The sequence below is a fragment of the Nyctibius grandis genome, chromosome 7, assembly GCF_013368605.1.
Source record: "Nyctibius grandis isolate bNycGra1 chromosome 7, bNycGra1.pri, whole genome shotgun sequence".
In the NCBI taxonomy this organism is placed as follows: Eukaryota; Metazoa; Chordata; class Aves; order Nyctibiiformes; family Nyctibiidae; genus Nyctibius; species Nyctibius grandis.
Genome location: NC_090664.1, coordinates 51,071,060 through 51,091,385, shown reverse-complemented (window position 1 = coordinate 51,091,385; position 20,326 = coordinate 51,071,060). Strand labels below are relative to the sequence as shown.

The 20,326-nt window shown below is 38.7% G+C and overlaps 1 protein-coding gene across 1 annotated transcript in view; it reads left to right on the top strand.

Moving 5' to 3' along the window:
* DPP6 (dipeptidyl peptidase like 6) overlaps positions 1-20,326 on the top strand; it is a 444,437-nt gene that overhangs the window by 285,714 nt on the left and 138,397 nt on the right. Inside the window, exons 4-5 of the mRNA XM_068404500.1 lie at positions 112-206; positions 2,918-2,992. Coding sequence (XP_068260601.1) covers positions 112-206; positions 2,918-2,992 — 170 coding nt within the window. The remainder of the gene's footprint in view (positions 1-111; positions 207-2,917; positions 2,993-20,326) is intronic.

Genomic DNA, 20,326 nt, shown 5'->3' with positions numbered 1-20,326 from the left:
TTCTTTAGAGGGAAGTTCCCAGCAGTACTTTTGGTTCAAGCCCATAATTAGGTTCTACACAAACAGAAAATTTCAGATTTCCTTAATGTTCTTTTCTTTTCCTTCTTGCAGATAATGAATTCATTTATAGAAACCAGAATGGCACAGTGATTCTGAGGAATGTTGAAACTAACAAGTCAACAATACTAATAGAAAACAAAAAAATTGTAAGTATTTTCTCTAATGAGAAGCAGAACTTCAGTTTTCTTGCAGCTAGATCAGTAAAGCAGAAAATGACTTGGGTTTCAACTTTGTGTATTGTCAAGGAGAAGCAATACACCGGTAATACTATGGGCTACACAATGACTGATAATGTGAAATTGAACTCCAGCTTTTGTTATTATTCTGCAAGCTCAGTTTCTTTCATACTACTGAAAACTATCATATAGATATATGAAGCTAGTCTTGCGTATCATATATAATTGAAAGATGCATAATTCTCATCTTTGCATGCTAATAGGAAAGACAATTGATACAATTTCTGTCTGTTGGTAGCATTCTCCACATTCCTCCATGCAAATACTTATTTTTTAATTTGTGGATTTGCTGATTTTTATTGCCTAATGGTTGAAATGTAATTTCAGTGTTGTTAATGAATAATGTTGATGAATGGAAGTGGAGTTGCATATGAGAGAAACCCTAAGAAATTGTTGGGAAAAGAAGTTAGTAGGTGGTTATTAAAATGATTGAAAAGAAAATAAATTCACAGCTGATACAGAGCATTATTTATAAAGATGAAAGTGTTTTGTAGCATTGTTTTTTGTAGTAGATGAAGCCAGCATTGTGGCAGATGTTAGTACATTAAATGTCAGAATATTTTCAATATTTCCTCTAAGAAGTTAATTTCTGAAGGAAAATACACTTACATTTGCTCCAACAATGAGGTATGAATCACATCATCCTGGTAAAATTGTCACTTATGCAGTACCTGCCTAAGGCTTTGATTAACTTGAGGTGTTTTTATTGTACTGTATCATTGCAAAACTACAAAAGCAGAGGATGGGTAACAGAGACTTAATGACCTAAGATCCGCAGAAAACAGCTTTAGAAACTCAAAAGCTAAAAGTAAATCTACAAGAAAACTAAAACCGTATTCCATGTTGATTTTATTTTGCAGTATGCACTATTTTATTTATTGTATGCAGAACCATACAAAGCTCAGGTACAATATTAATTCTTTTTTAATGAGGCAAAGAATTTATCACTCAATTATTATTGCAGGACCCAACCTTAAACTTCACATGCTGCCATTTAACCTTCAACCTTTGCTGTATCACATAAGCAATTCTCCTTTACCAGAGCATAACCCCTCTTTCTTTGCAATTCTGCTACGGGTAAAGGAATAACTGGCTTCCTTTAATGTCAAGGTCTGTTGAAGTCAAACTCCTTCTGTTTGGCCTCTGTTTATTCCTCCAGTTTTTAATTTTTGCCATTTTTAAGAAAAGCACAATGTTACAAAATAATCCTACTTTTTCATGCCATGGCCTCCCAGCTGCCTGTTCTACCCTTGTTCCTGTGCCCTCTCAGTAAATAAATCTGCAGAACATCACCTCCACATTAATCCAAAAGCCACCATTACACCTCATCCAGGCACGTTGCCTTTGTCCTCTTTGTTCCCAGCCCTGGGTCAGAAAAACTTTTGCTGCCTTGGCATGTTTTCCTTTTTCTGTGTTATTAATATAACAGTAAATAAAACCTGTCTTCATGCTGACACTGCTGGCTCTCATGCTCCCCTGGCAGCCCCCATCCTGATCTATGCCAGCCCATCAACCCATTAGGTTGCCCAGAGGTGTGGTAGATGCCCCATCCCTGGAAACATTCAAAGTCAGGTTAGATGGGGCTCTAAGCAACCTGATCTAGTTGAAGATGTCCCTGCTCATTGCAGGGTGTGGACTGGATGACCTTTAAAGATACCTTCTAACCCAAGCCATTCAATGATTCTATGATCAGTCCCCTCAGCCTTTGGCTATCCCCTGGGCTTCCCAGGCACCACCTCCAGCCTTGCTTGCCTTGGGGAGGACTCTCCCACTGGAGTGCTGTGCATTTCCCTGCAGCCTGAATACTCCTTTCCAGGTTGCTCCTTGGGAATCTCTCAAGGACTTGCATCTAATTTGTTAGGTGAGAGGGTGAGATTTAAAAGGCAGTGGGTGAGCGGTGTGTTAGTGGCATCTCCCTTTGACCTTGGTGCACCAGCAGTGTATTATATTGAAACACACTGGAAAGGAGAAGGGATGTCTGCACTGTACAAATGGTAAGTGGAGCAGGGAAATGGTAATTCCTGACAAGTCTGAGGTATTTTGGTGTCTCTTCTTGTTAGTAAGACTTACAGCACATCTTTTTGCAGAACCCAGGTCATGGTATACCTGGAAAGCTGTATTGCCACAGCATCCCAAAGACTTTTTAACTGGGGAAAATGGGATAGTTTTCCTCAGCGTTGTCTTAATTGAGACAAGTAGTCGTGTCTCATTATAATAATTTGCTCCAGCAGGTATTTACTGTTTGTTATCTCCAGCACTTTGGCCAGTGACTGCAGGGTATGAGAGGGAATTAATCAATTAACATTTATCAGGGTTTTCTGCTACCTGCTGCCCACAGCTGCCCCACCAGCCACTGTGTGGTAGGTTTGTAAGGAAGATTCTGATTTTTTGAGATAGCTGCCCAGTCTGAGTCACAATGCAGTTACGCTTTCTCTTATGGGAGCATATATGTGCCCACATAACATTTCTGGGTTTTGAAAAGAGATCTGATGTATTATTTTTCAAGACACTTAGTCTGGCAGTATTCTTCACGACTAGAAACATGGTCATAACGATAGTTCTAGATGTTATTGGCTTGAAAACTGAAAAATATTTATTTCAATGTCTGATTTATTTTCTAGGTCTCCTTAAAGGCTATTCGATATGAAGTGTCACCTGACCGGGAATATGCACTTTTTGCTTTTAATGTTGAACCAGTAAGTAAATAAATTTGATTTCAAAATATACAGCCAGTGGTGGGCTTCCCCCCCCCCCCCCCCCCCCCACTTCTATGCCAGTAAGATGGTATTTTAAATTAATTGCTTCCTATGAAACAAAGATGTTCTGAGAGCATGTCATACTGCCATCTAGTAGAGGAGAAAGGTACAAATTACACTGTGGAGGAAACACTGTCATTGCCAGGATTTTATAGTCTTTGGGAGGGGGATTGTAAGGACATGTCTTTGCTGCAAGGATTTCTATTTCTCTTCTGTATAATTTTTTTTTTCCATGGTTCCTTTTTCAGTCACACTATAAATTTCTTCCCAAGAACAAAAAACAACTGTCAGTGTCTCCCACAACTGAAATAATACATTAATTATGGTGTCACCGTTCCCAGTGCTGCAGTTAGGCTTGAGCTATCACTTTCATTATAAATCCCTTTCTTCAGAGGGTTAGGTATAAATCATTCATAAAAAATCACTGTTGGGTTACTACTAAGTTTTAGATTAGGGTGAATTTTCTGCCAAACTTCAAAAGAGAAAAGTGTAATGAGTCATTTTTAAATGATGACTAAAGAATCAGACACATGGGAAGCAGTTCTTGGGCATGAATAATATTTATTTTCTTTTTAAATTCTGCTGGTATAAGACCTGAAATGTTTGAATGATAGCTGTGCTGTACTGCTTGGATAAACTATAAGCCCCATACATTTTTTTTCCATAATCTAGAATTGCACCAATTCCTCAAAATGAAAATAATTCATTCACCAGCAACTGTAATTCTTGTTCTATAAAATAAATCTAGTTTCAGCTGCTAACTGAAGGAAATTTGTTGGTCCTTTAGGTAGTAGAGGTTGTGGCTTTGTTGCTCATCTGATTTCTCTGCTGTCATCTTTGGAGTTATTCCTGATTCACAGTGGTATAAAAGTCAGGAGAACTATGCCTGGTGTTAGAAGAACTTCAAATAAAACTGTATCAGGAACTTTAGGGGTAATTCATAAAGACTTTTTGATGGGAAATCATTACTGGTGCAACTAGACAGAGATGGATGTGGAAGTGTTAAGTTAAATCTAAATATGGGGAAGATGGCCTAATGGCCACTGAGCAAGCAAAGACTTTGCCTGAAAGCCCCCCTGCCTTGTGTGCCAGAGGTGTTCTGTAAAATTCAGTTCTATTAGTGGAGATTGGCCTTTGGCTGTGGCATCCCTGTGCTAAAGCTGCTCAGATGCATTGTACAAGCTGGAAGAGCCCCAGGTAGAGAGGGCTTCCTCAGTTCCTCTGAGAACGAGAGAAAAAATTCCTATAACAAGAAAAATAGTAATGAGAGAAAAAAATTCATTCCTGAGAAGCAGTAGTAAGAAGTTCCCTTTTTATTCTCAACCTTTACCCATCAAAAGGGCATCACATTCAGAATATCTGCAAGAAGCAAAGTTACAGAAGCTTTTGCAGCCCTGACTTTGTGTTCCGCCTGATGCAGGCAATGGAGGAACAGGAGGACAGGGATGGAAAGGGGTGGGCTGGACATGTTTCCTCTGCATCCTGCTCTCTGCATTTCAGTGCTTGCAGATCTGTGGGTTTGGGGTGCAGACAAAACACTGGGGTTTTGGTTCTTTAGATGCCTGCCTGGAGAAGAGGGAGCAGCACACAGGCAGGTGCTCCCTTCCTCACAACATGTCTTCTTCGAGAAAGGAAAAGCCAAGGTGCCAAGCTGGAAACATGACCTTTGGGAAGATTTCAGGATGTGACTAGGCATATATTCTGTGTAAGACAGCATTGCAAATTGCTCAAGTATTCATACAGGAGATTATGATAGCAAGAGTTCCTGAAATAATCTTCTGAAACAAAACAAAACTAAAACCTCTCCTTTTTTCCTTTAAGATCCATGCTTATAAAGGATACAAAGAGATTTTTTTTGAAGAAGCATAGTAATAGAGGGGCAGTAAGATTCACTCTTGAATATTGCATCCTTAAACCATGATGGGTGGCTCTTTTTTATTAAAGTTGCAATAACTATGAAATTACTTACTCAGCTTTCTTCTCACTTGGTATGCAGACTGTGGCTACCAATAATTGCATGTTAGTTAGCTTTTCACATTTTCTGCATTTTTGAACTGTATTCTTGAACAAAATTCAAATTGCTCTGTTTTCTGCAACACAAGAAATTGATTAGTAAAGCCTCGGGCAGTTGTCCTTGTTGCAAAGTCAAGAGGAAATTTCAGGAAATATATTGGCAAAGGACATTTGTTTAAAGTTGAATTCTACAAATACTTTCAAAAAAGAAACTTCTTGAAACCATCGTGTGCTTATTTTATAGGTGTCAGAAAGTGTTGCTTTATTTTTTGCCATTTAAAAGTTGGATGTGCTGCCTTTTAATTGTTTGTGAGTATAGATGTTTTCATCATTTTTTTACACAATAGAGTTGTGCTGTATTTACCTATGTCTATAATATCTTAATATACATTGTATGATTTAATCATTTATCTGAATTCCAATATGAATGGATTCAACCTCTCTTTTTAATACTGGCTAGGAATAAACATCAAAATAGAAAAGCATAGTGTGTCACTCCAATGAAGTGAAATATTTTTAAGAAAAATGCTTCAAAGTCATTTCCTGCCAGCAATATCTTCCTTCTAAGTTTTTTCTGTTTATTTGCACAGAAGCACCTCTGCTCAGTGTTGGGTCTGGGTAACGGCAGTGACTCCCACATTGGATCAACACAGCCCTGAACTGGTAGAGACCTATTTTGCAAAGATTTTGAGGCAACTAATGTGTGTTTTCCTGTTGTATCACTTCATCATCTTAGAAGATGGTAAATTAAAGCATGTTCCTGAAAATATATTTCTCCCAGGAAGCTTGGAAGGTGGTTGTGAGACTGGTGTGGGTATGTAGTGGCTAGTCAGGCTGTCAGGTTTCATTCTAAATGCTTTTTTGCAGTGCTTATATTTATAGAAGTTTAATCTTTCAGGCAGCAATATTCTGGGTAAGCCTTGTGCTAATAGGGAGCTTTTCTAACCTTGAACACAGAAGATTTGTTCTTTTTCTGGAAAGGTCATAGGGAAGGCTCCAGGCTGCTTGGTATCTGAAATACGCTTGCAATTTTTCTGTTGTTTGGTTGGTTTTTGTTTCTTTACCCTAGAGCAAAGTCCAACCTGAGGCTGAAACCACAGGGTGAAGTTTTGGGAAAGCACTGGGGAATAAATACACCCACAGAGAAACGTTGATTTCAAATCATCCTTCCCCAAAACAAGTGTGTGGGGCTCTGGCTATAGAGTTCAGTAACCCCAAAACACATAGGCAAGTCGGGGTTTAGTCACAGCATCTCAGCAGAAAGGGTGCAGAAGGTCAAGGCTGTCCCTGGTGGTGTCAGGTCAAAGCCACTCTTGCCCGGCCTGTGGCTCCACCAGCATTGCTGGATGAGCTCCATGCTCCCTGCACGCCTGCCGGGGAGACACAGGGGTCTCTGGTGTTTGGGCTGGAATCATTTTTGTGGGTCTCTGTGGTCTCCAAAAGGGATTTCCTAAATAGCCAAGTGACAAACCACCCCATAAATACAGTAGCGTTTCTGTGACTGAGAGTGCGATGGGGTAAGAATAATGACGAGTAACCAAACCCTATGGGATTTTGTAGCTTTCTGTGATCATTGGAGTTAACCAGTGGAGTTTGTGTAATGGTGACGAAAGAAATAGAGGAAAGTAAATGAGAAGAGAAGTAATTTTCCTGAGTGACAAGGTGAGACATTAAATAGAGAATATTTAATTGCCTTTAATATGAATAGCTGTCGTCGTAATGCAAGAGAGGAAATAAAGTGGCTGAGATTCTTCTTAAAGCTATTTGTTCTTCATTTCCAATTTACCAGTCCATTACTGTGTTTGAGCTAGTTAAGAGCAATCACACACAGGAAATCCTGGCTGATTAATGCAGACCAAACTGCTAAGTCTTCTGAACAACAATTAGGACTTAGAAACTGTTATGGCTGATACAACAGCCGCTATTACCTATTTTGCAGTTAAAGGAATGCATTTTTGTAATGCTGAAAGCTGCAAAGAATTAATCATCATTGTAATTAGAGCAGGCCAAACATTTTTTTTAGAGCAGTTTATGTGGTGAGTTTAGTGTTCTTTTCACCCTACCTGTTGCCACAGATCTCACGGGAGTGGTGGGACCAAAGAGACCTCAGAAAGACCTAGTCCAAACCCTGGATTTGTGTTTAGAGCATAAATGAAGTGAAAAAGCATTATTTATAGAAAGCAGCATATTATTTTTGTTGTTGTTACTATTTTTTACTATTTGTCCAAGTCTGGTGGTTATGTGGAATGAACAGGTTTTGTGCTTATGGCTCCAATTACAACCTCATACTGCTTTAATTAGTCGTGTAAAAATTAAAATAATATAATGTTTGTTATTTCCAAAACACTAATGGGTATAAATATTAATGAATCCTCACAATGTATTTTTGAGTTAGGTGAGAACTATTATTATGATAAATATGCCTCTGAAAATTAGACACTGTCATAAATATCATCAGTAATACTGATAATATTGTAGCTATGATATTTATTACTTAATTGAAAGGGATTTACCAGTGCTAGAAATAGGTTTGCATAAACCTGTTTTCTTTCTGTGGCAATAAATGTATTTCAAATTTATTTTTTTCATTCCCACCCAATGTTGTTTTCAGGAACAATGAAAACATATAGTGATTACACTATGTAAAATGAGCACAGTTATACCATAAAATCATGCAACGTGGTTTGTTTCATTTTTGGTGTTTGTTGTAAACCAGTAGACTTTTTGAGTGGAGCATTTTGAGGGAAAAAGCTTATTTTTACAGTTTTCATATCCTTTCTTTTCATATGATCGCAGTTTTGAATATCTGTTGCTCATAAACCAGGACTCTTTCTCTATTGTAAAGCTGTACAACATAAGGGTGGTGTTGACTGTTATCAAAAGTTAGTGGCTAAAACTATTTTCCCAACATTTTCAAGCCTAAAGCAATGTAACTTTATTTATGAGAATTAGTTACCCATTATTAGCATAAAAAAACTGTAGATTCACTTCCTACTAAAAAGAAGAAAAAAAATCAGTCCTAACAATGTAAAGTTTATATTAGTTAAAATGTTTTTCTGTTATTGCATCTGTGTGTGTGTGTATCTTCAAGCAAAATACCTTCTCTTTTCTTAGTTCACTGGAGGACTGTAGTCACTCAGTGCTTCTGTAATGAGCAGAAGTCAAGTTATTAATGAATTAGTGGAACCACATAGACCAGCCACTCATCAAATATCATGATTTCCTAAATCTGGGGTCTTTTTCATGAAAACAACATCTTCAGTTGCTCCCCATAAAAAACATATTACTAATACCATTCATCTAATATTTAATATTTTGGTGAAATGCTCACAACTTCTGAAAATTGCACCATTTTTATGAGCATGCCCATGTGGAGTTTTAGTGAGGTGATTCTGGGGTGCCAGGGCTGAAAGTGAGGGCCCTTCTTTTTTCTCCTTCTTCTTACATATTCTTACATCCTGTTTTGAGTCATATTATTTCAACAGCCAAGAGCAGTAGAGTAAATATCCTTGTTTAATAATGTGCTTTTTATCCTGTTTGTAGTGGTAAGGAGGACAGAAGTGCTCCAGCTACATTTACATAACAAAAGCTAAGGCTTGTGTGTCCAGAAGTATTGTATCAACAAGAAAGTACTGAGAACATAGGGGAGGTTAATTTTCTGGGTGATAGTTTGCTTTGGATTTGAAGTTGAAGCAGCAGCTATTATTTGACAGAATTTAGAGGCAATAAATTATTTTAAAAGGAGAATGGTGTGGGTATTTTTAATTAGGAATCTGATCTACTTAAAAAACCCTTTGTGAAAGACTGCCTATCTTTTCTAATCTCAAAACCACCATGAATAAATTCCCTAATCTGCCATTTTCAATGTGGGATGAACAGCAACAAGATAGACAGAAGAGGATTTTCAAAGGCATCAGAGAAGGTTGATTCAAAAAACTTTTTACACTTCCATTTGCTTTTCTGTCAGACCTGGAGGTGTGCAGCTCCGCCAGGACACCAGCACTTCACAGTCACCTTGCGTTAAATAAACTAAAGCTGCTAATAAAGAAAGTCTGAGCAACTGGGGGTTTTCCTAACGAGGAATCTCATTTCAGGCAGAACTAGCAACACCTCTGTCTGACATACTGGCGTACGGAGTTCTTCTGTCACATGTTGGTATCGGTAATTGGTTCAGCCTAATTAATATTTGATATCTGCAGAGGTACAGATAGAGAGGGAGATTTGCCACACAACTCGGGAGGGATTTATGGGGTTTCAAAACTATTACAGTGTTGTGCAAACACTGTCTTCTCAAGTGTCCTCAATTGTGCCTTTGACAGCAGAGCCCTTTCGATCACAATTTTTTTTTCTGCCTCACATGCTTACAAAATTAAAAATTCTTGCTGTGGGAGGGTGGATACCCATTTTAATTGAGTACACATGTTATCAGGTGGTGGGAATATTTGTTCTTACTGCTCAGCAGTCATCGCTTTGTCCAATTTCTGTCATATTGTGTGTTTAGAATAGAAATTTTTGGATGCAGACAGGGAACAGTGGAGCAATAATTGGTGACAAGTTTAATCCTAGACCTCCCTTTTGAAGGAGAAAATACAGAAACTAATTTCATGTTGGTAACTTTCAGGACCAATTTTGGACTAACACAAGGGAGGTCAAACCTATTCTTTATTTTATTTGTTTTGGAGGAACCTCATGGTACATTTCAAATCCCTACAAATCTCCAGCAGAAAATGTGTTCCTTTATGTAGCCTTATTCTTTTCTCTTAGCAGCAATCCTTCTGCTTTGGCACAGAAAATTACAGAAAATTTCCAGCTTAAACAAGAAGGTAGAGTGGGGTTAGGCACTCAAATACATGAACTGCAGGGACATTTTGGTAGTTAAGTTCCTTGGGCCATGGGGCAAGGGATTCCTAGTTAAAATTAAGGGTCTGTCATTGTAACTCTGGATAGAAACAGCAACAAAAATGGTGGAGTGAAATGACATATCCCAAATCTGTGTAATTTTTCTTTATTTTCCATTCTTAATAAAGGGGAGGTGATAAGCACTGAATCTCAGCAAAGAGGGATGGGTGGGTGGAGCATTCCTGCATTTACTGTCCACAGAAAAAGGTATTTGCACCCCTTAAATGCAAGGAAACGGTGCTCACCCCAGCATCACGTCCTTGGCAGGTAGGATCCAGGAGTGGGATCATCTCAGCGTTGAAGGAACTGATGGAGACCCTGCGTTGATTGTAAGTAGCCACCATGGTTACTTGTGGGCTGCAGCTCTTTCCTGAAGCAAACAGTAAAACCACATTGGGATCCCAGTTTTTAAGCTCTGTTGCTCTCCATTATTGGGGGATGTTTTCAGCAGGAATTTGGTGCTTATGAAATTATGATCTAGATACATTCTTAAAATATGATATGATTTGTTTGCCTGAACTGAGAGGCAAAGTTCCTCTCAGCAGGTCTTCCTGCAGTCCTCAGTCCCCACATTCCAGTTTTGCTAATATGCTCCCTCTATAGCAATGGTTTCAGTAAAACTGCACCAAATCTCAATTTCTTGCAGAGTTTCCATTCCAGGGAGTGTTGTTTAGTGTGATTATTGCAACAAAATACTAAATGCATGAAATGGAGCACGTTAAAAACTGAGTATGCTGACTTCAGCTGCTGTGCCACTCCTGAGCTTTAACTATTTTCTTTTAAAAACAAAGGATTAAACTCTTGCTGTTCTTCTAATAATGTAGATAAATGGAATTAGGACTAAACTTTAGGCCTCCTGATTTGAGTTGGGAGATTTCAACACAAATTGCACAGACATGACTGAGTGCAAAATAATATTTCAGACTAAGTTGGACAGCCTTGCTCATGTAGCAGAGGCCAAAAAACAGTATCCTACATTTATTCACAGATACAGATATACATCAGTACACTGAAAAGCAAATCCACAGTTCCAGGGAAGACTAGAGTAATATCAAAAGTCAGAAATAATTAGCCTGTCATGCAAGAGTACATAGGTATATTATGTATCAGTACCAGCTATCAGCAGTCTTCCTCTGTAAATATTTTTTTTAGAAAAAGAGATTTTCATCAAACAGAGAAGGGAAAATAAAAAGACTCAAGGCAAAACACCATGATACAAAAATAACCAATTTTTCTTTGCTTGGATAATATTAGATTTTTTCATTCTGCTTCCTTTTCTGAGTGTATAGATGATCTGACTTGAATAGACAGATTGGAAGAGACTAATTTTCTAACAAAATTCACAAAACGTCTTAAAAATAACCTGCAGTTTATTTTTGAATAAAACATATGTAAGGTAATTGTACAAGGTCTCCTAGATAGTCAAAATCAGATAGACAGTCAGCAGTAAAATTATTGCAGTTTTCTTTCTTGCACTCCCATGGGAATCCATCTTAGTGAAACAGGGGAACCTTCTGTGCTTTAAGAGGAATTAAATAAATGCAGCTATATAAAAATTACTGAAAAAAAATAGAACTTAATAGAGAACTAGATTCCTTGCAACATACAGAAGCTTCAAAATTACATTAGAAGTGAGTTCCTGGTTTTAGCATAATTTTGCTGCCTAAGTTTTTAGGCACAACAAAAATCCCATTTTGTGCTGGACTGTGATAAGTATAGATAGTTGTTTTAAAATGCTAAGGAAATAAATATACTAAGAATAAGATGCAAAATGGCAAAACAACAGTGATTTAAAAGACATTAGAAAGCAAAATAAGAAAGAATTTAATTTTGGTGTCTATGCAGAAACATAGGAAGCTGTCCCAGCCTGCAGCAGTTTTTAATCTAATTATTCTGATTTCCAGTCTCCTTTATTTATTTCCTTATTTTTAATCTCTGAAATAGGAAAAAAATTATATTTAGTGCCCTCTTCTGGAAAACCAGATCTTACTACACAGAGCACCCCAGTGAAATTCCTGTACTCAGAAATGCAAATCTTCTGATGCAAATGTTCTGCTCTTTAGCTGAGTTACATGCCTAAATCCAAGGAGTGTGCGGCTCTGTGTTTACTCTGAACAAGTGCCTTTTATCTCCTTAACTGCCTGCAGAACTCTGTTTTTATCAGGGCTATGTCAAAACCAATAATTTACGTTCCTCCTTGGGCAGCTAATGACCCAGATTTGAAAATGGAATCTTCTATTCTCTTTTCTTTTGTTCTCTGCTAAAAAAAAAACTCTTTATTGGAAAGGGAAACGAATCATAGGGCTTTAAGTCAGGTCTTTAAAGCCTGAGTCCCCAGATTTTTATGTGCAAGAGTGGAAGAGTACCCGTACAGCGATGCTGTTGGTGGTGGTGCTGTGAAGGGTTGTGCAGCAGGCAAGGAAGGGGGGATGCTCTGTGCTTCTTCCTGCCCTGTTTGCTTTCCCTCCACTTTTTGAAGAGATGCTCATCATCACCACAGTCCATTTACCCCTTGGAAAATGTCCACAGCATCGCAAGGATAACAGACAAAAAATCTCACTGTCTCATGTGTGATTTCAAGTTTTTTTTCCTTATGTCAGAAAACAGAAATGTCGCCTCCAGTGAATTAGATCCACGTGTACGTCGAGGTACAGCTCAGAGTCTTCTGATCTCATATGGAACTAGAAAATGAATCTTTCACTGAACAGAAAGCATTTTTGAACCAAGATCTCTGGCATATATTTGAATTTTCACATCCACTTCAGTGTTCCTAAACTTCTGCTCTCTAATGCTTTTTGAAGGTCTCATCTTTCTTGTTCTGAATTCCTTTCTCTGAATCTTCTGAGAGTGCCCTGAGCCTATGACCATCATTTCAATGACAGTGCTAACTTCTTTGTATAATTCACCCTCTCTACTGCTATTGTAGAGGAAGCAATTTTGATATCTAAGAGTAAATTTTAATAGAAAGAACACATGCTGTGGTTCTGTAGTTGCTAATTTCTACTGCTAAAGTGAATTATTCAAAAGTGAATAAATTAATTAGATATACTAAGCATTCAGCCCATTTTCATGGCTTGGTTCTCACATAATTGCTACAAAGCTGTGCCATTTGGATTGTAAATTTCACCAAGAAAAAGAGGTTTTTAGAATCTTTCCACATCCAGTCTGCCCAGCTCAAGAAATGTTTCGCTTAAAGAAGGCATTATCTGATGTTTCATTAAAAGCATTGATTGTTAAGCATTGATTTCTTATGCTGTCCTTCAGACCTCAGACTTGTAACTCCAAAGTCAACAAAGGTGAGCGTCAGTCAAGGGAACGTAGATGTGAACAACGTAAACCCACCATCTGTGTCAGCTACCCTGGGCTGCCTTTATAATCAGTGTACTCCAGGGTGTAAATCTGAGGCTAAAATAGACACCAAAGCCTGGTCAGAGGGATCATACCCCAAACAGGCTTTGGGCACCATTGTCTGGCAAGAGGGTGTCGCTACATCAGGCTGTAGGTGCAAAAATGGTAAATGCTTGTAAAGAATGACTGGAGAGGTCAATGGCAGGGACATCCCTCAAGGTAGGCAGCTGCAAAGAGGGTGGCTCCAAGCTGTGAATTGTGAGAGCCTGGGAAAGTATTTTGGGGAAGGATGACTATAAATAAGCTAACTCCAGTTTTCTTTCTGAATTGGCTTTGGGCTACTGGTCAAGCCAGAGTGGTGAACTGGATGGACTTTGGGTCTGACCCAATGCAGATACTATGACCATAGATATTAAAAGAGAATCACAGTTGTATGTTTTGTGTGTGTTTGTATGGATTTGAAGGTTTTCTATGTTTCCTAGGTTTGAGATAATTGCTGACTCCTTCTAAAACTTTTATTTGGCCCTCGGCTACTTTTGTACTCTTATTACAAAATAATGCAAAGTTTTTTGTATATCTTTTACTCCTTTTCCTTAGATATATTATATGTTAGAATCACAACATTAACTTTGTACTAGATAATTTAATTCTCATTTCCAAGTTTATGAACAGGACTATAAAATAGGCAAGGGCAGTGCTTGGAGAATTTCCATCCAGTCTTACACTACACCTGCTGCAGAGTGGGAGGGGAACCTGGGAGTTTATATGGTGTGATGTGAATACCAATAAACGTTTATAAACAAGATCAACAACAAAACAAGCTCATTATTCGTAACCCTCACGTGTAATTCTTAATAAGTTGATTGCAGATGCTTCCCAATAACCAGAGCAACAGTAAGTGCACAAAGGCTGATGCAAAAATCCTGCAGAGTGTTTTGTAGCTGCCATTTGATTTAGACTTAAAAATGGAGCGGTTGTCCTTTAAGCCAGTGACTGCAAGTGTTTGCTGGTGCTGCTGGTGCCAGTGGAATGCTGTGAGGGACAGGTGGCTCGGGAGCAAAAGGAGGCTTTTGTAATTGCTTGGCAGCGCAGAGCTGTATTATAGTGCAGCAGCAGTTGGCAGATTGGATTAACGCTCTCCTAGGGCTGAGATCTGGCACACGAGCTATATGTTAATACCTGTAGCCTAAGTTGGTTCTGGAGCTGCATTTGTAACAAAAAGAGCATCCACTTTACCTCCACTGTGTCACAAAGTCATAAATCCTAAAGTTGGCCTTGAAATTCCCTTTTGGCATCATCAGCAGTATAAGGGTCTCAAACGTGTAATTTGGAAACAAATCTTTTAATAAAGAAATATTATCATGAAACAAGTGAGCTAGATAATCAGTTTGTGGAACATGAAGTAACAGCATTAATTACAACACTGCAATCCATCTATTACTGTAGTGGATGCTGCCACCACACTTTATTTATGGTTATTTTGCAAACTAGGGACAACACTATTTGCGAAGGAGTAACTCCTTGGCTTTGCTGGTTCAGAGACCTTTGGTTTGGTGGCTGGAAAATCAGCTTCTGATCCCAGCACTCCCCCTGTATGTTTGTGGGAGAGATTTGCATAATAACTGTGTGTGTTGCCTGCAGCACGTGACCCTATTACAGTCAGCTTGAGCTTGAGTTACAAATGCTTCTAAAATGCAAGTCCCTGTGGGCATGGATGTGCTGTCCCTTCCTGATGTCACCTTGATGTGAGATTGTTGCTGCTCCAAGGAAGCCTCTCCAGTGTGGGTGACAGGGCATTCACAGCACTGCATTACTGGAGAGCTGTTCTGGTTGTCCTCTACACACCAAGGACAAGCCTATAGAGAAAGGCTCCTTCTGGCTCGTATTGCAATGATTTAATTTTCAGTCTTAGAGATTGAATTGTTAAAAGATTTGAAAAACAGACATGCAAAGACTCTTCCTGATCATCTACTGCCTCTTGTGTTCTTTCACTCCATCCCTTGTACATAGCATTTTATTCTCTTCTTCCAAATCAATTGCTGAAATTTCTTCCTGGTTCTGGAGATACCCCATCGCTGATGCTTGATTTCCTACAACATTGGGTAACAGTGCAGCAGCTCCTTATTCACACTGATGTGGCTGAGATGAGGCACTGGCCCATCGGGTCACTCTGAGACATTGACCGCTTAGTGTTGACTGTGTCATTTCGCCCAGGCACAGTTATGCTGCTGGGTCGGGATCCTCCCCTCCTCTTTCCAAGAAAAATGGTTTCCTCCCATAACTCAATTGTAATACGTGCATTCCCCAGGTATGTATCTTGCTCCTTTTGCCCAACGTTAATGTAAGTTAGTTCCTCTGGAACACAGAGACAATTATAGCAAAGGCAACCAGTTGCAAAATGCTCTGTATGTCGATTGGTCCAGAGACCCCTTCTTCTTATCATCTTTCCTGCTCAAACCTATTTCCCCCTCCTCTGCCCTTTCCTGAGCTCCCCAGACTGTCCCAGAGTAGCAGAGCACTCTCAGTGTGCACTTCCAGTGGCTGCGACCCCATGACACGTGTGGCTGATCAGCTGAATACAGTGCAGTGGGTAAGAGCATCCCAAATCAGGTGTTTGATAGCAGCTGTGGGTTATTTGGCTGCCAGCTGAACCAATGAACAGAGAATGCTCGTTGATAGCATTTCATTATGGTTCTCCTAATTTATTAGAGGCACAAAGAAAAATGGGCAGTGTTCCTTGGAGGACTGTAGAAACAGGTTGGCACACGGCATGAGACTGTATTAGAGGTACATTACTTGGGAAGTGATAAAGTATAAAGGGATAATTCAATGTAAGGACAAAAGAGAATTTGCTGTCTCCAAAGAAAACAGTATAGGTCAGTATCACAATTAATTTGAAAGGTGAGAATATTGAAAAGACCTCAAATTATATGGCTTTACTGATTTGTTTGGTTCCTTCAAGCAATTGAGCTTCACTGAGTATAGGGTACAAAATACCCATATGGATTTGGGTGTGGTTTCTTTTATTACAGTGACACAAAAGGAATAGATAGCACGTGGTTTTTCAGAGAATCTTATTCCAGGCTGGTTACTATGGAATGCCTATTAGCGATAAAATGGTGATAAACCTTTGCTAAAATAGTTGGGCTGGGGAGAATACTGATGACTAGATTGTCTCCACTGACAGAAAAAAATGAAAAGACCATTACCTAACTGCTTACAAAACATGCCTTAGTCAGAGGTAACTCCTTGTGCTTTAAATCACAAATACATGGGAGAATGAAAGATAAGAAATTGAATAAAACATTACCAAGAAGTTGGTGGTCAGTTACAGGAATGGATTTTTCATCCCTTTGGAGGTCCATTTCAACATGTAATGGGAACAGAAGGATTTCCTCTCAACAGAAGAGTTCAAGTTATTCATCAGTTTTCAGGTTGTACAGCCCCAACAAAACCAGTGGTATCATAAATAATTTTGATCAAGGCAAATGAGGTTGACTCATGAAGTTAAAATTTAGTCTTTAATGTTGACTTTCATCAAAAATACAGAAAATTCTGCAAACAGGTACAGTGACCTGCTTTAATTCTCCACAGAATACCATAAAGAAGTATGGCAGTGAGGCATCTTTAGTCAAACAATTATCCTTTTCTCTACTGGAAGATCTGTACAAATGACATAGTTACCCTGTAAAGCCAACACAATATTTGCTTGTTGGTAACTGACCAATAGAATAATCAATGTGACAGTGTGGTAGTGACTTGGATCATCCTTTACTGTGCACGGTATGTGCATGTAGTAGAAGGAAACACAACCTCTGGCTAACGTTTGCTTGTGATTTTCTTTCTGAACTTGTTTTTCCCTCCCTTTCATACCATCAATAGGTAACAGGCTACCAAATACACGAGCTGTTTACCAATGCAGAGCAGCAGCCTTCCTGCGTTCTACTTTACTCTCTTTTCCCTCTTAATTTGTCAACTTCAGAGCCTGGTTAAATATCACAGATATTAAAGGCCAAATGGCAAATCATCTTTTACCTGCATATTTTGCATCACAGTGTGAGTTACCATTTAAGGGCGCCAGGACCATTTTGAAAGGCAGACTATGTAATTATGTCAAATGTTCGAGATTATTCAATCGGTTTGACATTCATATGTGCATTTGGGGATTTGTCTGCTCGTAGCACAAGTAGGAAAATGGACTATATAATCTACTTCCAGCAAATGTCTTTTTAGACTCTTTGTGGGAAACCCTTTTAATGGATCTGGCAGTTCCTGTTCCACCGGCCACTTGTGCTGTATTTTTACTGTCTTACTACAGAGAATAAAAGGGAATAGATTATAAAGACAATTTGGGTCTGTTAAGAATCCTGAGGGGATCTATTATTTGGAGATATACTTTATTGTTACAGAATAAAAAGTGATTCCTTCTACCCAGATAACTACTGAGGGCTTTATGATTAATTACATTAAAATATATTCTTGCTATTTTCAGACTTTACTCAATCATTGTACAGTTTTATTTCTGATGACTATTTATTCTTTTTTATTTGAGGGTACTGGGATGACTTTTTGGATGAAACGTGTCATTCCTGAAAAAGAGAAAAGATACTAAATATTAGAAATTTTGTATTAAGCCTTGCAAACTGCTTTATAACACATCTTGCACTTCTACTCTGCCCTGTAGCTGTTCCCTTTCAAATTCTAAGCTTTGTGGGATTTTTTGATGAGTTTTCTAGATAATGCTTTAATGTAAATAACACTACTGCATGAAGGACCATGTGGCTCTATGGAGTCATTTAGAAAATGGATGCAAAGGATGTTTTATTCCTGTATTTATCAAGTAAGTAATAATCATGAGATCATGGCAGCCAGTCCACCTGGGTTTAATCTCAGATCCATGAACTGCTTAATATGCTGAGTGGTAAGGCCCTGAATTAGCTGTTTTGATAGAACAGCCTGTTGGAAGATGAGAGGATTGGGCTGATTTGGTGAGCCTTCTTCTAAGGGCTTTTCCCCCTCTTTGCTTGTAAACCTCCTTGAAAGAAAGTCCACATGTGCCTCTTGTTTGTATTGATTCAACACCTTGTCATATGAACATAAAAGAAAGCCTTTCAATAAATGGTGATTACTGCTGGTGCTAACGTGGTATCAGCCCACAAAGTGTGACAGAAACCGTCACAGAAGATGGAAGTGTAAACTAAACTCTTCCTTTTTTTCTGATGCTAGTGATAAATCCTCAGCAGGTAGTGTAATCTTTCATACCAGCCAAAATATGCTGAAAACACGTTTCACAATGTGCTCCTAAAAATTCCCTAATTTCCATCTAAAACCTTTTCCTGATCCCTTGTGAGTTGCATGGGCAGTGCCAAATTGAAAATAATGGTGACAATTTCAAACTTTTAACAAGAAGTTAATGAAGGTGATGGCTCTGTGTGACCAGCTTGTGTATGTGTGACAAACCAGGTGAAATGTAAGGAGGTAACCGCGATGCTTCCTGTCTTTTTGGATTTATGTCAAGTATTTGTGCAGTTGCTTTGGGGCAAGAACAAGAGCTATGGATTCTAATTTAAAGTATATTAGTAGTCACAATAAATAAATGAGTCCAAATCCATTCTATTCTTAAATAACATATATTTTCTATTTAAATAAACCTTGCTGGACTAGGACCTGTATCCTTGCAGATGAAACAAGGGCTTTCAAGGAGACATTACTCGCACCATTCTTTGCTCTTCATTGATGTAGTACAGAAACTGCTTCTTCCATTTTGTTTCTGTAGCTTGTAGAAACCACAATTTACTTGTTATTTGGAATTTGGTGGTGAGGGAGAGGCGTATGCTCTTCTCTGCTGCTATATGTGCTGCAGTGTTTGTATTTTTGCTGTCATCTGGTCAAGTCCAGGCTTCTCCTGTCAATTACATAAAATTAGGTCAGTGACTTCACAACAAAGTGTTGTCATCTATAATTAGTCCTGTATTTTTCTAAATTTTAGAGAGATGATTGCCTTTCCAGGACTTAAGTGGAAACAGATAGATCTGTCCCTTAGACCCTTCATTATTTCAGTGTAAACATGCACATGTTGCAGAACATAATGTAGATTGAAAGTAAGCAAGATCTGTGCTGTGACCTGGGATGAGAAGCCCAGTGGGAGAGTGTTTCTGTCACAGTGGTTTTAGTATAATGACTTTTACAGCACTCATTGGTCACAGCTGGCACGGGAGCTTTTGTGACATGATTTTGGTAATACCTAGAAACCTTCAGAGCAGTCTCAAACCTGTTCCAGCTTATGTTGGTGCGATGACTTAGCACATGGGGTCTACAGAGCAAAATGGTTGCCAAAAACTCTGCTACCTTCAAATATGCCTCACTACTGAGAGAAGCTGTGTGTGTCTGGGATCCAGCCAAAAATCAGGGCTAAGAGCATCAGAGCAGTGCAATGGCACTTACCACACCCCTTGGATAGAGGAGGGGAACACAGAGAGCTAACACAGTTATTTTTATTGGCTAAGCCTCAGAAACAGAGAGGTTAAATGAAATGAATACTAACTTTTAAGCACTGTCCAGTCTCTGAGGCTTAGCTTGGGATTTCAGAAGAATGATCATCTCTTTCCTGCACTTCTCCCTGGTGTAGGGTTTTCCTCCTCATAAGTGAATAGCCTAATTCAGCTTGGCCCCAGCAGAAATTTTAGTGGAGATATTAAGCAGACATAGTCATCCTCTCAAAAAGTAAAAATAACTTAATTTGGTTTGCATATCTAAGAGGAAAGCAGCCATTTTCATTTCTCAGAAAGATATTAAGTGATGTTTCTCTTGGATTCCTGTCTGCTTAGGAGGACTGCTCGCAGTGTGTTTTCCAAACAGGTTTGAAATAGTAGGGATGAGAAGGACTTTTGAAGGACTCTTGTGCTTAAGAACTATTGTAATAATAAATGTCTGATCCTGAAATCTTGGCTCACACAAGTAGTTGTTGTTTACATGAGCAAACCTACTGATTTTTAAGGATTTATCTGAGAAAGG